Source organism: Nilaparvata lugens, chromosome 7 (genome assembly GCF_014356525.2).
Source record: "Nilaparvata lugens isolate BPH chromosome 7, ASM1435652v1, whole genome shotgun sequence".
Classification (NCBI taxonomy): domain Eukaryota; kingdom Metazoa; phylum Arthropoda; class Insecta; order Hemiptera; family Delphacidae; genus Nilaparvata; species Nilaparvata lugens.
This window is the reverse complement of record NC_052510.1, coordinates 15771346-15790317: the sequence shown is the minus strand read 5'-3', so window position 1 is coordinate 15790317 and position 18972 is coordinate 15771346. Positions and strand designations below refer to the sequence as shown.

At 33.7% G+C, this 18972-nt stretch overlaps 1 protein-coding gene across 3 annotated transcripts in view; it reads left to right on the top strand.

The window, feature by feature from the left end:
* The first annotated feature begins 1137 nt into the window (after positions 1–1137).
* The window catches only part of LOC111045081 (GATA zinc finger domain-containing protein 7-like), a 137414-nt gene continuing 119579 nt past the window's right edge, over positions 1138–18972 (top strand). For 2 of the 3 annotated variants that reach the window (XM_039432161.1, XM_039432162.1), the window contains exons 1-3: positions 1138–1441; positions 3451–3581; positions 14864–15017. In XM_039432161.1, the coding sequence (XP_039288095.1) occupies positions 14913–15017 (105 nt within the window). In that variant the 5' untranslated portion in view covers positions 1138–1441; positions 3451–3581; positions 14864–14912. The remainder of the gene's footprint in view (positions 1442–3450; positions 3582–14863; positions 15018–18972) is intronic. The other variant, XM_039432164.1, reaches the window with a different exon arrangement.

The window sequence follows — 18972 nt, the reverse complement described above, 5'->3', positions numbered from 1 at the left end:
AATGAAAAATGCAACTTTCAAACCACCCTCATCCCCTAGAAAATGATTTAGAAATGGGGACTTTTGATATGTTCTCCTCCCAATCAGTCTCGACAAAGCTGCAAAGTCAAAAATTGTGTTCAAAACATTCCCTCCAAATTCCTTTGTCAATAATTGGTCTACTGTTGAAAAACTGGAGATTTCACACTCAACACTAAAGCTGCTGCAACAGTTGTAGGGAAATGCTTAAAAGTGAGAAATTATGAATCAAATTCAATGCTCTACAAGCTCATAATCAGCCTGGATTTTTGAAAAGTTATAAGAGCAAAAATAGAAAAAAATGGAGGGAAACGTGCTTTTCAAAAATTTCACACCTTCAAGAGCGGATATCTCGAAAAGTAGAAAATATATGGAAAAAGTTATAAAAAGAGATAAATATTGTAGGAAATTGTAAGCTTCAATATTTTGTATAGGTATAACAGTAGTTATGTCCGTAAAATACATGGCCTAGTTTTCGAGTTATATCTGAGAAACTAAAAAATGGTACCTTTTTCCTCTATAGGTACCCTTTTTGAGCATTCATTGCCTGGACTATAGTGGCAGTAGCCTATTTGATTAGCATTGTTGTTGCTTTCCTTGCCTATCGACAAAGCAGAATGATATCCTTTTTCAGCTCCGCAACGTTTCCTAACGATTTTTAGTACGGTAATGTAAAGATATAATTAATTAACAAAATATTTCATCTCAATAAAATTATGAAAATTTATTATTAAATTTAGGAGACGATAAGCCGTCAGTTCCGTCTACCTAAAAAGTAGTAGCCATCTCTCATCATCATCCCTCTCACTCACTCATTACCCACGCACAAGCCTAAGAGCTAATGTAGGCATCACCCTCAGAAAAAAAAAATTGAAAAATATATTTTCTTGGCGAATAAAATGTGATTATTTTTAAGAAGAATAAACAGTTGATAGCCTATTACATCGGCTACGGTATCTTCTATAGAAGGCAGTGGCAAGGCAGAGAATCGGCAACGCTGTCTTCTATCTTTCTTCACTGTCACTATAACGTGTACCTCACAAAGACCTTGACTTATGCCGATTACTTTGCGATTCATCAGAAATGCTGACAGTTTTAATTGAAGTTTGATTCATTTGTTTCATTCCGGTACGGTACTGAAATAGTTGAAATTTTCGCCGCAAGGTTCTGCACGCTGTCAAACTTTTCATTTAATACTCTCAATATTAATTTGGCAAAACGCGAAATAATATTAATATAACTTCTGCCGCAAGATGATGTAGGCTGTTATTTTTGGCTTGGCAATTTGTTTTTCAAACAGTAGTTTTAAAAAGGTTGAAGAGGAAAAAGAGAGGAGCTTCTTTCCTTGTTTTTGTTCATCTACATCAAACAGTTTAGAACCGGCATGGCAAACAGTTCATGGTTTTATGATGAATTTAAACTGGTAAGTTAATTTTTTACTATAATAGTAGAATACTCTTTGTAAGTACTGCAACTTTAAACAAAGTTTTTTTTGTAGTCTAGGACTTGATAATAATTATTTAGGTTTTGTGATGCTATTCATTTGTAGGTTATGAAATAAACCTTTTCAATATTATGTAGGTACTTTTCGCTCAAATTGATTCAGTATTCACATTAATTTGTACTCCCATATGTTCAAATCTAATACACATAATTCAAGTTTTTGCCCGTAGATGGGAATGGGTTATTTGCATTTTATTAGCCGGTATAAGTTACGGTTCGGTTAGTGTAGTTTATTTTGCAGAAGTAAGCTACGTTCTTTCTTATAGCCTATAGTCATCGTAAGTAAAATTTGCAAGAAATTTGATAATAATAGGTGTTTTGAACTTGAAGTAGTAATGTTCTAATACCGGTACAGTAGGCTACATGGTTTATGTTACAGCCCATTTAATGTGTTATTTACTATAAACTTGTAATAGAAACTAGGTACGGCCGTAGGGTACCACTAAAATTAAGGTACTTTAGAAAGTATCTTCCCGTAGTTCAGACTGGAAAAATCGGACCTATTTACTGTGGTTCCTTTACGTTATGTACAAAAGATAGTGTTGAATTCAAAAAAAGTCTTGGCCACCAGTGACAATTGAGCAAAAATTTGCGGCCAAAATTAGAACCCTCTGAGACACCGTTGTAACACCAGGATTTGCTGCCGGGCTGGTGACCCCAGAAAGACACTAGCTGGGTCGCCAAAATCTGGTGGTTAGACGCCAGAACCTGGCGACCCTATAGTGAAATGAGCGCATAATAAGAACTAGTGCCCCCGACTTGCTCAGCGACATTTGGCAACCCACTAGTTACTGAGTCTGCTAGTGACTGATGAATGTAATAGGTATGGTATAATGTATACATCTATTTATCAAGCTGGAGTGGTTGTCTCTGCATTCTGAGCTCGGCCAAAATATTTATGATGCTGTAGAGGTAGGAATCTAGACTCGATTAAACTCAAGATGCTAATGAACTAGGCTAGCTTTTCTACTATACTAAAAACTCAAAAAGTAGGTAGTATCACTGGCTATTTGATAATAATAATAATTGAGGCCGTTAGGCTAGTCAGTAACCTACCTATAGTGTCGTCCACGTTATAATGGCAGTGGATAAAGATAGAAGAATAGCAATGCCGATTCTCTGCATTAATTAATTGTATATCTACACTGTCAAAAACATAATTGTCATCGTTGTGAACCTAGAAAAGGATAGTACCACCGGCTTTGTCGAATGATAGCAAAACCAAAGTTGATCAAATACTGTCATTATAACGTGGACCTCACTATAACTAGACTACTTACATCTCCTCCAACATAATTTGCTGCTCGTAAATAAGAACATATTCTTGCACCTCCAACATATGCAGGATCACACCTCTTCTTGCTGTCAAGGAGCTCAAGAACGTGCCAGATAATTTGGTATTTGCTAGGAACCTAAAAAAAACTTGAACAACCAGACTGACCATGTCACGAATCGATAGCATGTTGGTAGCCTAATTGAATTGGCTAGTTCCGGAGGTACCACCGCCTCAAACAAGGGGTTCATATTCGAGCTCTACTGAGCAAGTTAATATAGAGTGGCCTGCCGTTGAGTTTCTGCTTTAATGTGATGAGTACCTAACTTAAAATATACTGAGCAACGTCAATTGTAATTCTTTCTGACAAACTCGATCTGTATAATTTTTCAAAAAATATTGACAATTTCAAGGTGATTGATGAAAGCATTCGAAAGTTATCGTCTAACATACAAACTCACAAACGGCCAACTAGCCTCATTTCAAAAGTGGGAACTTACTACGCACGTTCAAAAATCTATATAAAACATAATCATACAGATAGCGCAACCATATCTGATAAGATAATTAAATTTATTCGTTTGATGCATTACAAATAAATCATGTGATAATAATCTATGATAGATATTTTGATGTAATCCACTTATGTTTTATAGGTCACATTGAACGAAATGAAAGATGCACCAAGAACATTGAGGCAGGCAGACGCCTGCAAGGAACATGATGAAAAACGAAGAAGTAAAGAAGAGAATAATGCCAGTTCACGCCGATTGGTGCTGTTAAACCTGTAAGTGTGCACCAATTCTATCCGTTTAGCAATAGAGACAGCATGCCTTACCGGCTTTTTGCAGGCCTTTTGCCGCCTGCCACTCTAACCCATTTAATTGCGATGACGGATTGTATAGTCACATTCACTGTCAGCATTCCATATAAATAACATCAATGCTTCCCATTCGTCCAATGCTGACAGTTCAAGGTGGATCTCGTCGTGGCTTCAGGCTTGCATCGTCGATTGAGAAAAGACCAAGATTAGTAACGCCCCTAGGCACGAGCTCATCTTTTCTATCTTTCTCCTTATCTTTCCATTTCTATCCTTTTCTCAACAAGCCTATCTGTTTTGTTGCAACCGTCCCAACATTCTCCTCCCTGAAAGGTGTCATCCTCATTTGCTGTGCTCTATCAATCAGAAACTTGTTGAAAAATGTTTTTATAACTACTACTTATATACTTGTAGATTGGACAACTAGTAGGTATAGCTTATCTGTGCTTGTAGGTTTATGAAGCAAGTTTTGTAGATAGTTTTTGTAGTCCACTATACGAAGTGCTTTACGATTAGTCATCTTATGACTTGCTAAAATAACTTTGATTTCACAATCGTATGAGTTTTTGCGGAAGATGAGATTTGTAGATACTCTAGTACTGTACCTATTACGACATACCCATTCCTTACAAATACTTTGCCCTATTAATAAGAACGAATAGATAGTAGGCTGTGTGCACTAATATGAAGCAATATACGGTAGTGTATGAAAGTTTTTGGTTTTGGGTTTTTAACGTCATCCGTGTAATGTGACATTTCGAATATTTTGATGACTTGCTCAAAGTGCTGGCTATTACAATAAACCAGATCCAGTTCACGTAGAGAGCAAAGCACAGTTTTAAGCTTTATTTAGATATAGAATAGGGAACAAAGCGCCGTTCTCAAGTTTTATACAGATATATAGTTATCTCACTACAATATTATAACATATGCAGTCTTCATGAGCCCTGGCCTGTGCATTGTGCATAGTAAGGATGATATTATTTAATCGATAATAAGGCAAATAATATGTAGTAAGGATGATTATATTCACTTATATTTTATAATTTTAATTACCTACTTGATTGCGAGCATCAGGAAGATCCTCTACATAGAAAGTATTCTTATTAAATTACCCTGAAAGTTTGTTGTTCTATATGCTGAGCATGGTCAATAAGATTTTATCTTGATCAATAAGATCTGATCATATTGAATCAAATCTTTTTATTGCATGCTAAATTTAATATAATACAAGCTATAAACCTCATAGGTTGAGTTGAATTCATCAGAAATTTAGCAAATTGAATGGAATGCTCTTTACAGTACGGTAATCTTTATGTGCTCATAAGCTTCATTATGAGTACACTAGAATTGAATGATATGACGTGACCTGTAAACAAGCAGATTGAATAACTCGATAATTATTATATTGCTTCAATATTGCAAGATTGGTTTCCATCATGAGATTGTTAGCATAGATGAAACAACAATTACCAAAGTCTAATTAACAGTACCAATTTACTAACTATTTCATTCAACGTGTTTCATGTTCAGAAGACAGTTATTGAAAACCATGAATACTTTGCTCTTGCCAGTAATGCTTTTTGTAATGAAATGTTATTATTCTAATATCAGTAGGCTTTATTTAATTCATAAATTTTATTGAGTAATCTTGCTGTAAGTCTAGTGTTTTATAGATTGTAGCATTTTAGAATCGATAAATGACTTGAGATCTGTTTAGGAACAATTTATCTGACTTTTTCCGAGAAAGTAATATTGAACAGGGCTTTTGATGTCGGTAATTAATTAATTGTCTTGTTTGTTTCAATTAGGGAATAACTATTTTAAAAGCTACGTTTTCCTAAAAATATTAAGTTGGGCAAGTTGATTAATTTTTAGTACTGTACAGTTAGTATCTGGTAGCTGAATTATAGGCATATCTCCATTTCTCTTCTTTAAGTTTTTTTCTCAAAATTTCGGAGATGAATAATTTAGCTCATTTTAGAATTCCATTTTTGTTAAATAATGTTCTCTTCATCTAAGGCTAGGCGCACACCAGTTAGTCAAGACAAGACAAGACACGTTCAGTCACAATACTTCATAATAGTGGCTTATGAAGACATGTCTAATTGAAATGACTAATCAGTGTCAGTTGCGTCATAAGCAACTATTTGAAGTATTGTGACTAAACGTGTCTGATCATGTCTTGTCTAGTCTTGACTAACTGGTGTGCGCCTAGCCTTATAATTTTGTATTATATCTTAAATTTGTGTCTTTTTATTATCTATTCAGTTTGATAAGTTGTCTACACGATCATCTTTTAACGTCATTAATCATATGTCCCAAAATATCTTTAATTTGAATAACAAATAGTAAGTAGGTTTTTGATTTTGTATTCAATTTTTTTAAATAAGTGCAATATTTCTAATTTTTTTAATTTATTGTGATACATTCTGTAATTTATTTAGAGTATAAAATCAACCTTCAAAATTTTAAATCATCATTCTTGGACCGCAAATCAAGTGACAAAGCAGTGTGTGATTACATAACCTTATCTTTTGGACAACTTTAACATTTTATCAAAATGTTTGGAGAGAAATAGTACAGGCTCAGCCTAGTTTCTTCCAATGTCATAAAATTGTATTATGATTATAGTATTTTATACAATAAATAAATTAATTCCTATGCTTGTAGACTTTTATTCCACGTATAGTGTTCTTTCGTCTTTTCAATCCCACCTTCCAATCATAATATTCATGTTCACTTCTAAAAACGGTGTCTGAATTTCTACCCTTACTAACCCACCATTTTTGGTATCTAGCAGAGGGCTTAGATCCCTCTAGTTCCTCTCAAAGATCAAGTGATTGCATTTCCTTCTCATCTCCGACGGCGCCAAAACTATGCCGTGAAATTTTTAACCACATCACTCCTCGTTGCTTATTTCCGCATTAATAACAATTACACACACATGTACAGCAATTACATATCTGGCGTCCACTCGCTCACATCAGCATCCTTGTCTTGCACTGTAGCATCGATATCATGGCAGGAGAATCGCTCGTGAAATGATTGAATCGAACCAGCCTTCAGTGTTCAATTAGCCGTATCCGTTATCATTTCACGTTGGTTATTTGGAAGATGTCATTAACAACCTCTTATGTGCCGGAATAGGCTTCAGAAACATTTGCTGGCCACATCTCGAGAGCTTCTCTGGCCAATAATAATCATCTATCTCTTGCTGGACTAGGAAGCGACTATCCTGTGTCATCAAGGTGTAGAATATATGTGTATATTTCAGGAAAACAGGTATACTCGACTGAACAATCTGAGAGTCCACTTCAACTTTTAAAAGTTGGCCGTTTCCTAGCAATTGTCGAGTATCTTTCTGGTATTTATGGCGCAAGTAGTTTTTTCAATCGGCTAATATCATAAAGATGAAAAGGTTGAGTAAATTGTTATTGATGATTTGAAAATGTGAGGTGTGTCAAAAGGTGATTTGTTTTAAGTCGTCTAGAAAAGTTTGTAATGGAAACTTGTAAGTATAGGATAGTGTAGGATGAAAGGATATTTAGAAGTATATGAAGTATAGTAGATTCCAGGTATTATAATATCGTAATTGTAATAATACCATGTTATTGATACCATATTACGGTACCATATTATTGTACCGTATTATAATACCAGTAATTATAATGCCGAAATGATTATTATAATAATACTAGTAGTTATAATTAATTGTAGGAATATTATGGACTAATAGAAAGTACAAAACTATACCAAGTTAAGAATCTATGGAACCAAACAATGTGCTTATAACATGAAACACGAAGGCTGCTCGATTGCATATTGCATATCCCTCTTTGAGTAAAGCTTGTGCTGTGGAATGATAGATGGTTATTCAAGATGGTTTAGTGACCTGTTTAATGAAAATTGAGAATCCTCATAATCAAAAGACTGAACTGCCTATGAAGACCCATAACACTGTCAAATAATGTATCTATTTATTTATTCATTCATTGTACAAAACACTATAATCATAATATAGTTATGACATTGGAGGAAAAACTAGGCTGTATATTTGGTCAAATTATTGATTATATTGATTGACGATCTTTGATGGTGTAATAGATCACATCGTTTATCAAATATTTTTTTAAAAGTTGGTCAAATTCCATAAATGATAATAATAGAATAATATATGTTCATATTACTTTATTGTATATAAATAATACTCATGATAAATTAACAGAGTTCTATAACTTGATACCTACAAAATATACCTGCACAATTTTTCCATGTGCAAAAAGCATAGTGTTGTGTATACCCTGAAGTCAAATCTTCCTGTAGGACAAAACTCCTTAAATGTTTATGAATGGATAGTTTCACAGTGAAATCCAGTTCTACTTTATTGTAGCCCCAGTATTATATAATAGAATTAAAATCCCCAAGCGCGTGATAGAGAAGAAATATAGGCCTGCTTGAGTAGGCTACACACAACAATTATTGTTTTTATGTAGAATGGGTTCAATAATCTATCCTCTCCGGTCAATTTCATTTGAAAAAGCTTCTACCAAATCGTAATTGTTTGGGTTCTCTTTGAAATGATTCAGTATTAACCTATGATTTGGATTTGGGTTGAATAATACATTAATGCTCACCTGGTGTTTAATGAAAAATACGTGACAACGGCGATTTGCATAGAACTGTGGTGATTAATTATAGTAATGTGAAAAATGCGATTGTGCAACATCCGAAGAGTAAAGAGTTGAGCGTGTGATGACTAGCTAATAAATAAAGAGCCAAGCGAGGATGACCTTTCTCTAGCTGCAGCTTCCTCCCTTCCGCTACTGTAACGCCAATCAAGTTCCGTTCTCTCGTTGTCCTCATTCGCAGTGGGTGAAGAAGGAGACGGAAATAGAAGAAATGGAGAGAAGAATGAATTTGAGTGGATTAGAAGTAGTTAAAAGAAAGAAGAAAAGGGAAAATAGTAAGAGATCGCCCAAAAAGAAGAATCAGAAATCTTTATCAGTCCCAAATCAAGTTCCATTTGTGGTTGTTTTCGTTTTAAAATAGATTAAGATTGTGGAAGTACTTGAACAGAATTGTAAGTGGAAGAAATAAAGCGGAGGAAAATATGAGAGGAAGAGAAGTTGATGAAAGGAAACATGTAAAAAAGAAAACATCAAGGGAATGGATAAATAGTAGAATGGATAAAATGGAAGTGAATGAGTAAAAGAAAAAAGAGAGGTACTGTAGATGATAGAGTCAACCCAGTAGTAGAATATTATTATAAAAATGTAGTAAATGGAAAATGATGGAAGAAACAAGAATATGTGAAGCAAGATGAACAAGAAAACTGTACGAAAGAATAAAATGAAAATGAAGAGAATAGAAGAGGATGAAAAATTTCATGAAGTTAATCATGGAGATAATAAAAATGAAGAATAATAAGTTTGTTTTTGGACCTGCAAAATTATTTTTTTAATATGTGATATTTCCTATTTTGATGATAATAATGTTTAATATTTCTTCTATGTTGTGTTTTGAAGCATCGAAATTTAAAAATCTACTTTGTGAAAATAATTAAGGACTGAAAATTTTGTGAAGTGAACAACTACAAGACTTAACCTATTTTGGACTATGTGTAACCTTATCTAAATTTTGGAGAGGAATATCACAAGGTTGCCTTATTTTTTCTCTCCCTATCATTTTGATGATGTACTTATTGTATGAATGAATAAAGAATCAATCAATAAGATTTAAGCTTCGTTTTATTAACCATCAGGCTACAATTCTAGCATTAGGCAAGTCATAATAATATACATTTTAAAAGTACACACAATTGGACAGAAAATCATACATGGTAAAGCATATAGAGAGGATAATATACATGATAAAAATAATAGAGAGGATAGAAGTGCTTGATTGAATAGACAATAGAGTATGGAAAAAAATTACAAAAGACGAGAAGAAAATAGGAAAATGGAAGAGCAAAGGTAAGGAAAAGTAGAAGGGTGAGAGATATGCAAATGAAAAAGATGGGGAAGAAAGGGTACATTAGTGAGTAGACTGGATTATTTTGAAAAGAGGGGGACATAATAAGAAGAATGAAGAAAAAAGAAAATATAAAATTTTATTGAAGAGAGAAAAATAATATGAACGAATGAGAAGTGGTAGATAAAGTGAGAGTAAAGTAAAAGAATTGAACAAAAAAGATGAAGATGGAAGTGAGGAAGGAGCGGAAGGAGACAGAAGACCGGGTGTTACATCAGAGCGGCCAGCAAGGACACTAGATGGCCTCCATACTCCAAGCTGCATGCATGCATAGCACATAGCAGCGGACAACGACTCCAAATGTACCGGTTACTCACTCACTTATACTCACCACTGGTCTCCTCTGCTCAAGGTCCTACTGACTATAACGCATGTCATATTTTGACCTTTGGTCTTGATCTTAACTGCAATACTCTTGAATCAACTGTTCAAATTTTCCATTTTTTTTATTAGTGTACTCTCTTGATTTTTTTAAAATTTCGACCTGTTATTACTTGAAATGTAATTTAAAAAAATTGTATTCAATTTTTTCCAAACTTACCTACTTTTCATTATTGGAAGATCTTGAACTTTCTTAAATTTTCATTTAAACGCCTTAGGGTGGAATATGGTGGTGCGTTATAGGTAGCCTCAAACTTGAGTGTGTTGCATCAGAAACGAATAATCCATGATACCGCTATCATGATAACGCTACATGATAACATGATAGCGTTATACATGATAACGCTATCTTCCTCTATAATAATGACAATAATAATATCGAGTGACCAGGCTGGCTCTGACCTAGTGTCAGAGTTTTCTGGTCGTAACAGATCAATTTCAGGGCCCCTGACATGACTAAGAACTTTATTGATTCATACAAAAAATACATCATCAAAATGATAGGGAGAGAAAAAATAAGGTATCCTTGTGCTATTCCTCTCCCAAATTTAGATAAGGTCACACATATTCCTAACTAGGTCAAGTCTTGTAGTTGTTCACTTCAGAAACTTTTCAGTCCTTAATTATTTTCACAAAGTAGATTTTCGAATACAGATGCTTCAAAATCAATAGAAGAAATATTTCACATTATCATCACTAAAAAAGGAAATATTCACATAGTATCATCTAGTAGAGCGGTATGTTACGACCAATTCCAAATGAGGCATCTCATTCAACACTCTCAATCTTGGAGCTACCTTCAACTTCGATTAACCATAATCTTTTCATCGATCCCTCATCGAAAGTGTAGGCTACCGTACGTCCAAAATGTACGCTGGTAGAAGCAGATGTTGTCAAACTCAAAATGCACTATTATTTGTATTCAACTGTCAGTCTACACGTCTACTGTGAATATTTTCCTTAAATTTTTGACACTTAATAGTAATTTTACTATAATTTGTTCGATTCAATTGTCAACCTTTAGGGCAAGGCAACACAAGCGTTTTTTCAGGCGCTTTCAGACGAGTCGGCAGGGCAGTAAGCTCTCCGATTGGCTGATTGGGTTGACTTTCGGGAATCAGCTGATAATCAACCAATCGAAGAGCTTCCTGCCCTGTCGATTCGTCTAAAAAACGCTTTGTGTGGCTTGGCCCTTATAACCTGTTTTATTATTTCCAACCTGTATTATGAATCATAAATAGTATAAATCCATTCACATTCCTGAATCAAGTACAAAAGAATCAATTACAAGAGATTTCGAACGATAGTATCATGCATCTAAATAGCCTGGCTATCCAAATCAGAAACTAAATCTGAAACATAAATAATGGCCAGCGACAGAGCCCACTAATTTGCTTCTTTGTGAAATAACGCGAGAGGCAGCCTTTCTCTATGCGCTTCCTTCCGTTACCTGGACACAAATCCATACAACCGAAATTATTCGTCCGATTTCTCCGGTCGATCCGCTTCTGATAGCGTCCATATTGGCCTTAATGGGCCTCTCAGTCCATCAGTTGATTAGCGGTCCATTAATACCACTATCAAGATGATGATGAAGAAGAAAATAGAGAAGAATTCTACCCCTCGCCGGCCAGAGTTCAAGAGTAGCAGTAATATTCGCTCATATCTGAGCACACTTTCGTAATTATTGTTGCTATGATAGCAAAGAGATATGCTCAACTTTCGACTCTGGTTTAACGCTTTCCAAATAGGGATTGCGGCTCCATTCGTCTAGCTGAAATGGTCCGGTAGCATTATTTCCGAAGAGATACTTCTGGAGGCTCTCACTATGATATTCTGCTGTCGTCAACTTCCTCAAATACTACTGTTCAATTCAAATTATTTATTTGCAATTTCATTCGTTTACAATATTATTTACAACATGTAAAGAATTTCTGCATTGTCACAAATCTACATATATTCAATTATATAAATCACAAATTTATAAAATACATAATAATACCCTAGAGAAGTTTAGTAACTATTATAAGGCTACAAGTTTTTGATTTGAATCTAATCAAGCCTTGTGTCTAGATAGGTTGGAGTTGGATCCGAGGAAGGAAAGCGGTGAAAAAATTAAAATCATCAGTCATTCATCTTAAAACTCGCGAACCGAGTAATAAGCTCTATTTGTCAAATACTATAAGATATTCTTCTTGAATTGAAATTTGGAATTAAAAACTTTAGTTTCGCTTGGAATTTTGTTGAAGAATTTTACTGCTCTATATAGTGCTCTTTTTCAAATTTTGTTGTCCTATGCATTGGGTAGTGTAATAAGTTATGTGCTCTTGTTTCTCTTGCTGTTTCATTCTTTTTGTTCAGTATATTGAGGTTTCTGAATGCTAACATGAGTATTGAGTAAATATAAACTGAGGGAACGGTGAGAATTTTTTTATTCTTGAAGATGTCTGTACATGGGTGTCTCCATCTCAAATTAAAAATTCGCCGAATAATATTTTTTGGGCTTTAAATATTTTATCTAAATTAGACGATGCACCCCAAAATACAATCTCGTACTTTACTAAACTCTCGAAGTAGCCTCTGTAGACGTCCAGTAAGACACCCAGACTGCATGTATCCTTCAAAACATTTATTGCATACGATGCAGAACTGAGCCTTTTCATAAGTTGCTCTTGCTCGGCATGTGTGTTCCATGTTAAGGATTCGTTTATAATTACACCAAGGAATCTTGTATCAGAGTTGAATGAGATACTGGAATTCTTAGCATTCAGTTGAGAGTTTCTCAATGGTCTTAATAATTATTTCAAATGTCCTAAGCTATATAAATAGAACTAGGACTAAGGACTTCTGCAACTGCAAATATTGACCGAATAACTAATAGCAATAACTAATAGCAGAAGGAAATAATATAAATAGCAGAAGGAAATTTGAAGAAAGAAACTGCCCAAAAAATCTTTGGTCAATAGAAGTCCTTAGTTCTATTTATATAGCTATCATTGGATATTTGAAATAATTATTACACAATAATAATTTTTCAGCAGTTGGTTAAACTACAATTTATAATAAACTCTTGCATCTTCCTCAAATATTTTGAAATACATTTTGATGTAACCTATATTGGTTATGGGTGATTAAAGTCGATTTTTCCAGTTTAGACACATTTTACTGAAATTATTAATAAATATTACTACCGTCATCATGATACTATGAAGAATTTGGAAATTAGTTCCAAAACCATGAAATTCTTTTCAATATTTAAAATGCATTCTAGGATGTACGGTACGAATTTCAGAATACGCAGACTATTTAGAGCAGTCTATAATGCATTCTGCAGCTAAAGTTTGACTATTTAGTTCCAGTACTAAAGTTTGATAAATTCACTTACGGTATATTTTTTTCGGGGAGTTCGATCTCAGTCGACTTCAAATCTGCAAAACCATTAGAAATCAATCTGTTGAAAACAATCAATTCCACTCACGTATAAAGTAGTATAGTAGGTAATTCTCCATTTCTCCATCCCTTGATCTGATTGAAAAAAGTCAATGGAACAGTATCCCACGTTCTATGTTACATAACAACTGCATAAACAAATCCAATGCTCTATAAAACTGCTATTGACATTCCACATTACATTTCAATGCTCAATTGATGGAAATCTTGAGCATCTTGCTGAGAAAATCCAGACTACTGAAGTAATATCATTACTGACATCAATAATCTACATTAAGCATCAAAATGACAACATCAGTATGACTACATCAATACGTCATCGTTTTGTCATCGAAGGTAATTGAAGAGCAAATATCAATTACATTGCGGTTTTTCGTCAAGTATGATTATCATTCATGGGAACCTGTCTGTCCCGATTTAAATCGCATTTAGGCGGCTGAAACTCAGATTACTTTAACGGTGAAATCAAACAATTAAGATCTGAATCGTGGAGTGCATTGTTCACTCAGATTCTGGTGGATTTTGATCCTCACAGATTGGACGATGTGGCCGTGTAATTTTTTCCTTGATATTTTTGTAATCTTTCATTGGTTTTAATGTTTTGTCTGGTTGATGTTACTCAATGTGTTATGCTCTTTCTTGTTTCATTTTTAAGTCTATTTTGGAATAGGAACAAAAATGTCCGAGATAAGCTATATATTTTCAGAAACCATCACAATTGTTCTCAAGTAGAGAGATTATTTTTCTAAGCTTAACTTGTTTTCAGAAATTACTGACACATGAAACTTTCTGGTATTCATATTTCTACCATTGTTTGTATTATATTATCACGTTTTTATATAAAATAAATTCAAACAAACTAAATAATGTCTCTGAATTACGGTGCATACATACTTATTGACCGAGCGAAGTGAGGTCTAAGATTCAAGTCGACGGTTTGGCATTTCTCTTAATGTTTAAATGTTTATATGTTGCGCATTTACGGCGAAACGCGGTAATAGATTTTCATGAAATTTGACAGGTATGTTCCTTTTTTAATTGCGCGTCGACGTATATACAAGGTTTTTGGAAATTTTGCATTTCAAGGATAATATAAAAGGAAAAAGGAGCCTCCTTAATACGCCAATATTAGAGTAAAAATCAGACCATAGAATTATTCATCATAAATCAGCTGACAAGTGATTACACAGATGTGTGGAGAAGCCAGTCTATTGCTGTATTTCCATAAGGTCTATAGTTTCAATCAGGTACTTGTGGATGAGAATACTGCGTGAGGTCTACTGTTCACAGAACTACTAGTTAACTATCATGCATCAATATGAAGGTGGATGTAACGACTTTTACTATTATAATAACTTCAGCTCATTATAAATTCATCTTTACAGGGCTGCTGCTCTACGAAAAAGCCAAGAGAGATGAGACAGTCATCCAAAGATGAATGCCAATATTTTTGGTTTCATCTCAAGAATGGCAGACTCCACATCTACTTGTATGATGGCTAAATGTGAAATCCATTTAGCTCCGTGTTTTCATCACCAGGTATGTTATTAGCACAATACAATCCTTAAGATGAATGACATGAGACACATATATATGATTCTTAGTGGTATGGATGACTCTTACCTTGAAAATGACAAAGGACCCATTTGACTGCTTCTTTAAATCCCTAAAAATCATCTTTCGGACAACATTACATCTTGATACCTCATTTGATATCTTCTCATACATTGTATTATACGATAAATCCATTCGATCGGTATAGTATCGAATAGAGTCCATTCTCTCTTGATGAAAATGTCTTGATTTGAAATTCACCTAGTGTATATAATTCTTAAGCTTATAACTATGCCAATTACTTATATCAAGAACTTATTAATAATTTATCTAATTAAGCAGGGTTATCTTGGAGGCAAGAAAACCCCACAAAATGTGAAAGATAATAATGCAAAGATTATAAAGTAATAAGTAATATATTACTGATCTCGGCTAGAGCATATTGCATATTATTTTAAATATGTGAATGGCATAATGCATTCGTTATCAAAGAGGCGATCGTAGCGAATATTATTCTCATTATACTTGATTATGTTTCCCCGTAGGATACAGAGATACAACATTTTAAACAGTATTTATAGTAGATCGCTTATCGGCCTTTTGGCTAGTTTCAAAGTGTATTATCTACAGTAGAGATTGTTATTTTTTGACAATTTGACAAACCAAAAAATCCAGTTGAATCAATCTTATTTACTTGAAAAATGACATATAAGAACTAGGAAATAATTTTTCAAGTGAATTTGTGTTTTGAAGAAATGAGTTTTCTTTATTTAAAACTCATAAAATAAAACCCAGGAAGTGAGAGAGTGAATTTTTAGTAAAACTTAAGCCCAATATAAAAGTAAGTTATAATTGTGGATTTAAGTGATATTTTCTGCGATTGTGGAGGAAGATTTTTGTTTGGATTTATATTTTAAAATTAATTAATCTGATAAATTTAAAATTGTAGTAGATTCATTTTTTGGACTCAAAATAGTGTGTGAATTATGTTATCATTTCCACATAACCTATAGACTGTGTATTCCAAATTAAGGTTTAGAGCAGTTTTGGGCGAGTGCCTGTTGTTTTTACCTGGATTGTATTTGTATGTGAATAAATAAATAAAATAAAGTAACCTATAAACCTAAGTGTAAATAGGAAATGACATTGGGTAATATGGCAAGGCAGAACATACAAAAGGATCTGCCAATAAAAGTCATATGAATAAATAAATAAAAAAATAAATCATGAAAGTAAAACAAAGAACTATATTAAACTTGCAAAATAACTAAAACAATATTTTCTCCTCAAACCAACAGAACCGAAAGTCACAAACCAATAAATCCACCGTTTCCAACAAAAGTCATTTTAAGATGTTATTTCATTTACAAACAAACTCAGCTCCCCACAATATGTATTTATGAAATTAATAACCCAAATAAAAATCTGGGTTTTGACTGCATTCAAGTCAGTTCCTAGTCTTAACAACCTACTGTAGTTTCTAAACGCAGGCATACAAAGTGCAGCATAGCAGGCATAATTTTAATAGCGCAAATCCCAAAGACGCACTCTTCGTTCGGATAAGAACAAGAACAATGTGCTCTCTAATGCAGCAGAAAATACAGTATTATTGTCGTGCAATTAAAATATGATATAAGCGCGTCGGAGCTAATGAATGGCCTCCTTCGTTTGGTCGAATTCTCTTGCATAACCACTATAATCTCCAAACAGTGAGAATAACACTACTACTCATATATTGCCACTCTCATTCTTTTACCTCTTCGTCTACTGCAGTCGTGCGTCTACTCTTCTATCCCAGGTCCACACGTTATACAATTGCAATAATTAATTGAATTACTTGTCTTAAATGTTTGCAATCATTGTCGATAAGGTGAGTGATCTGTGTTATCAGACTAGTGTGTGGGTACCACCTTACCGTGGGTACGCGGTCATACCTTGTTAATTTTAATTGCAATATAGACATGGGACGTATTATTGGTTGAGGTGCAGCTAAACCGGAGTGGGTTAAAATTTTAAATTGGTATTTGTGTAATTTTTTCACCAAGACTAAAATGATTAGATGAAAAATTTAATAGAAGAAACTTCAATAGAAACTTGATTAAATTGAATACCCAATTTTTCCAAAAGTTAAGCTTTTATGCTAAAAAGATAAATGATATGTCTGAAATAAATTCAAATTCTTACCAAAAACATTACATCTTTATAAGATTTTTGTTTGAAAATATAGGCAATGAAATAATATTAGTAGAGTAATAGGTAATGAAATATAAGTAGAGTGATATTGATATATTAATATAGGTGATAATAAGTTTTCTATAAGTTATATTCTCTAAATATTTGTTCAAATACTGCTGCAGTGTAGTACATAGAAGTTAGAAGGAGGTTCAGCCAGAGAGTATAGAATGTTACATTCTATTAATTATGGACTTTGTCAAACTGAAGCCAGTGAAATCCACTATTTGTGATTTGTGAAATAGTGGATTTCACTGGCTTCAGTTTGAAAAAGTCCATAATTAAGAAAGTCCTGAATACAAATTTGATTTTGTCCTAGAGTTGATATTGAATCAATCACTTCTATACTAAATACTGAAACGGTGTGTGTTTAACATATTATAGCTAGGTCTACACATCTTTACAGAGAAATAGATCAAATAGGCCTAATAGGAGGATCACTAAATACTGCAACGGGTTGTGTTTAACATATAGCTTGGTCTCCAAAATTTTACAGAGAAATTGATCAAATAATGGAAGGATCACTTGAAATTTATAGAATAATTGAGTATTTTAAAAAATCACTACGAATTATACAGTGAAGTTCTTCAAAGGATGCCGATGCCATTGAATTTCATTCAAGTCTCAATCGTGGAGGTGACTACTGCAATTAACCTCTACCAACAACTTTTATAACAATAAAAACAATAACTGAACGACGTTCGAAATAAGCATTAAATTGCTTGAAAGAATTATTGAAACTATAAACGATATGGATTTGAAGGACAAGAGAAAGATATAGTTATGGATAAAGAGATGTAATAGAGAAAGGATTACTTTCGATTGTTCGGTACCGATTGTTTCCGAAGCTTCCGCTTTCTATCATCCTCTTCTTCTTCTTCTTCTCCCATCATCATCCTCTACTGGGTCATGTTCTTCTTTTTGTTTTTTCACGCGTTCTCTCATCAAACAAGCCGATCAACTGTTTATTCATATTAGTCTCACGACTGTTACATGCGGAAGGTATACGTTACCAGGTACAAGTCTACACCTACTCTGACTCAACTCTTGAACCTTACCTCTATTCCTGTCTTTAAAGTGAGTGAGTGGTGAGGTCTTCTTCCTCTCATCATAATAGTAGGCTAGTATAAAGTGGTCGTTGAAGCTTGAGCTTTCAGCTATCTTTTCCGGCTCATCAAGTTCTCAAGATGTTGGGAGGAGGTGTTAGCTTTCAAGTAGACGTTTAGTAATATCATACTGTTTGTAGTGGAAGAATAATGTGGAATTCAACTGAATTTTTACTCTTTGATTTTATATATTCTTAGATTTTGAAGAATTACTCTCTTGGTTTGGAAATATTACAATACTGGGTTACCTTCATTTAATTTGTCACTGGCGCGATTTATACCATTAGTGATTGAATTACACATAATTTGTAATAAGAATTGATATAAGGTAAAATATGTAATAAAAATCTGGTGTGGTACACTCACACAACTTTCCTTGCTCATTGAACTGTAAGCCTCATTCTTAGACGAGAATAATTTAGCGGAATAACATAATGACGAATGGCGGCAAAATATTTGCAACTACGATCAGGCTACTTTATATGTGTATATATAATTATTGTTTTCAGAGTACTTTTTCCTTTGTGTAAATTGTGAAATTTGATGATTTTTTCAAAAGTCGTCAAAACAGCTGTTCTACAGATTAAATATCTAGACTATGA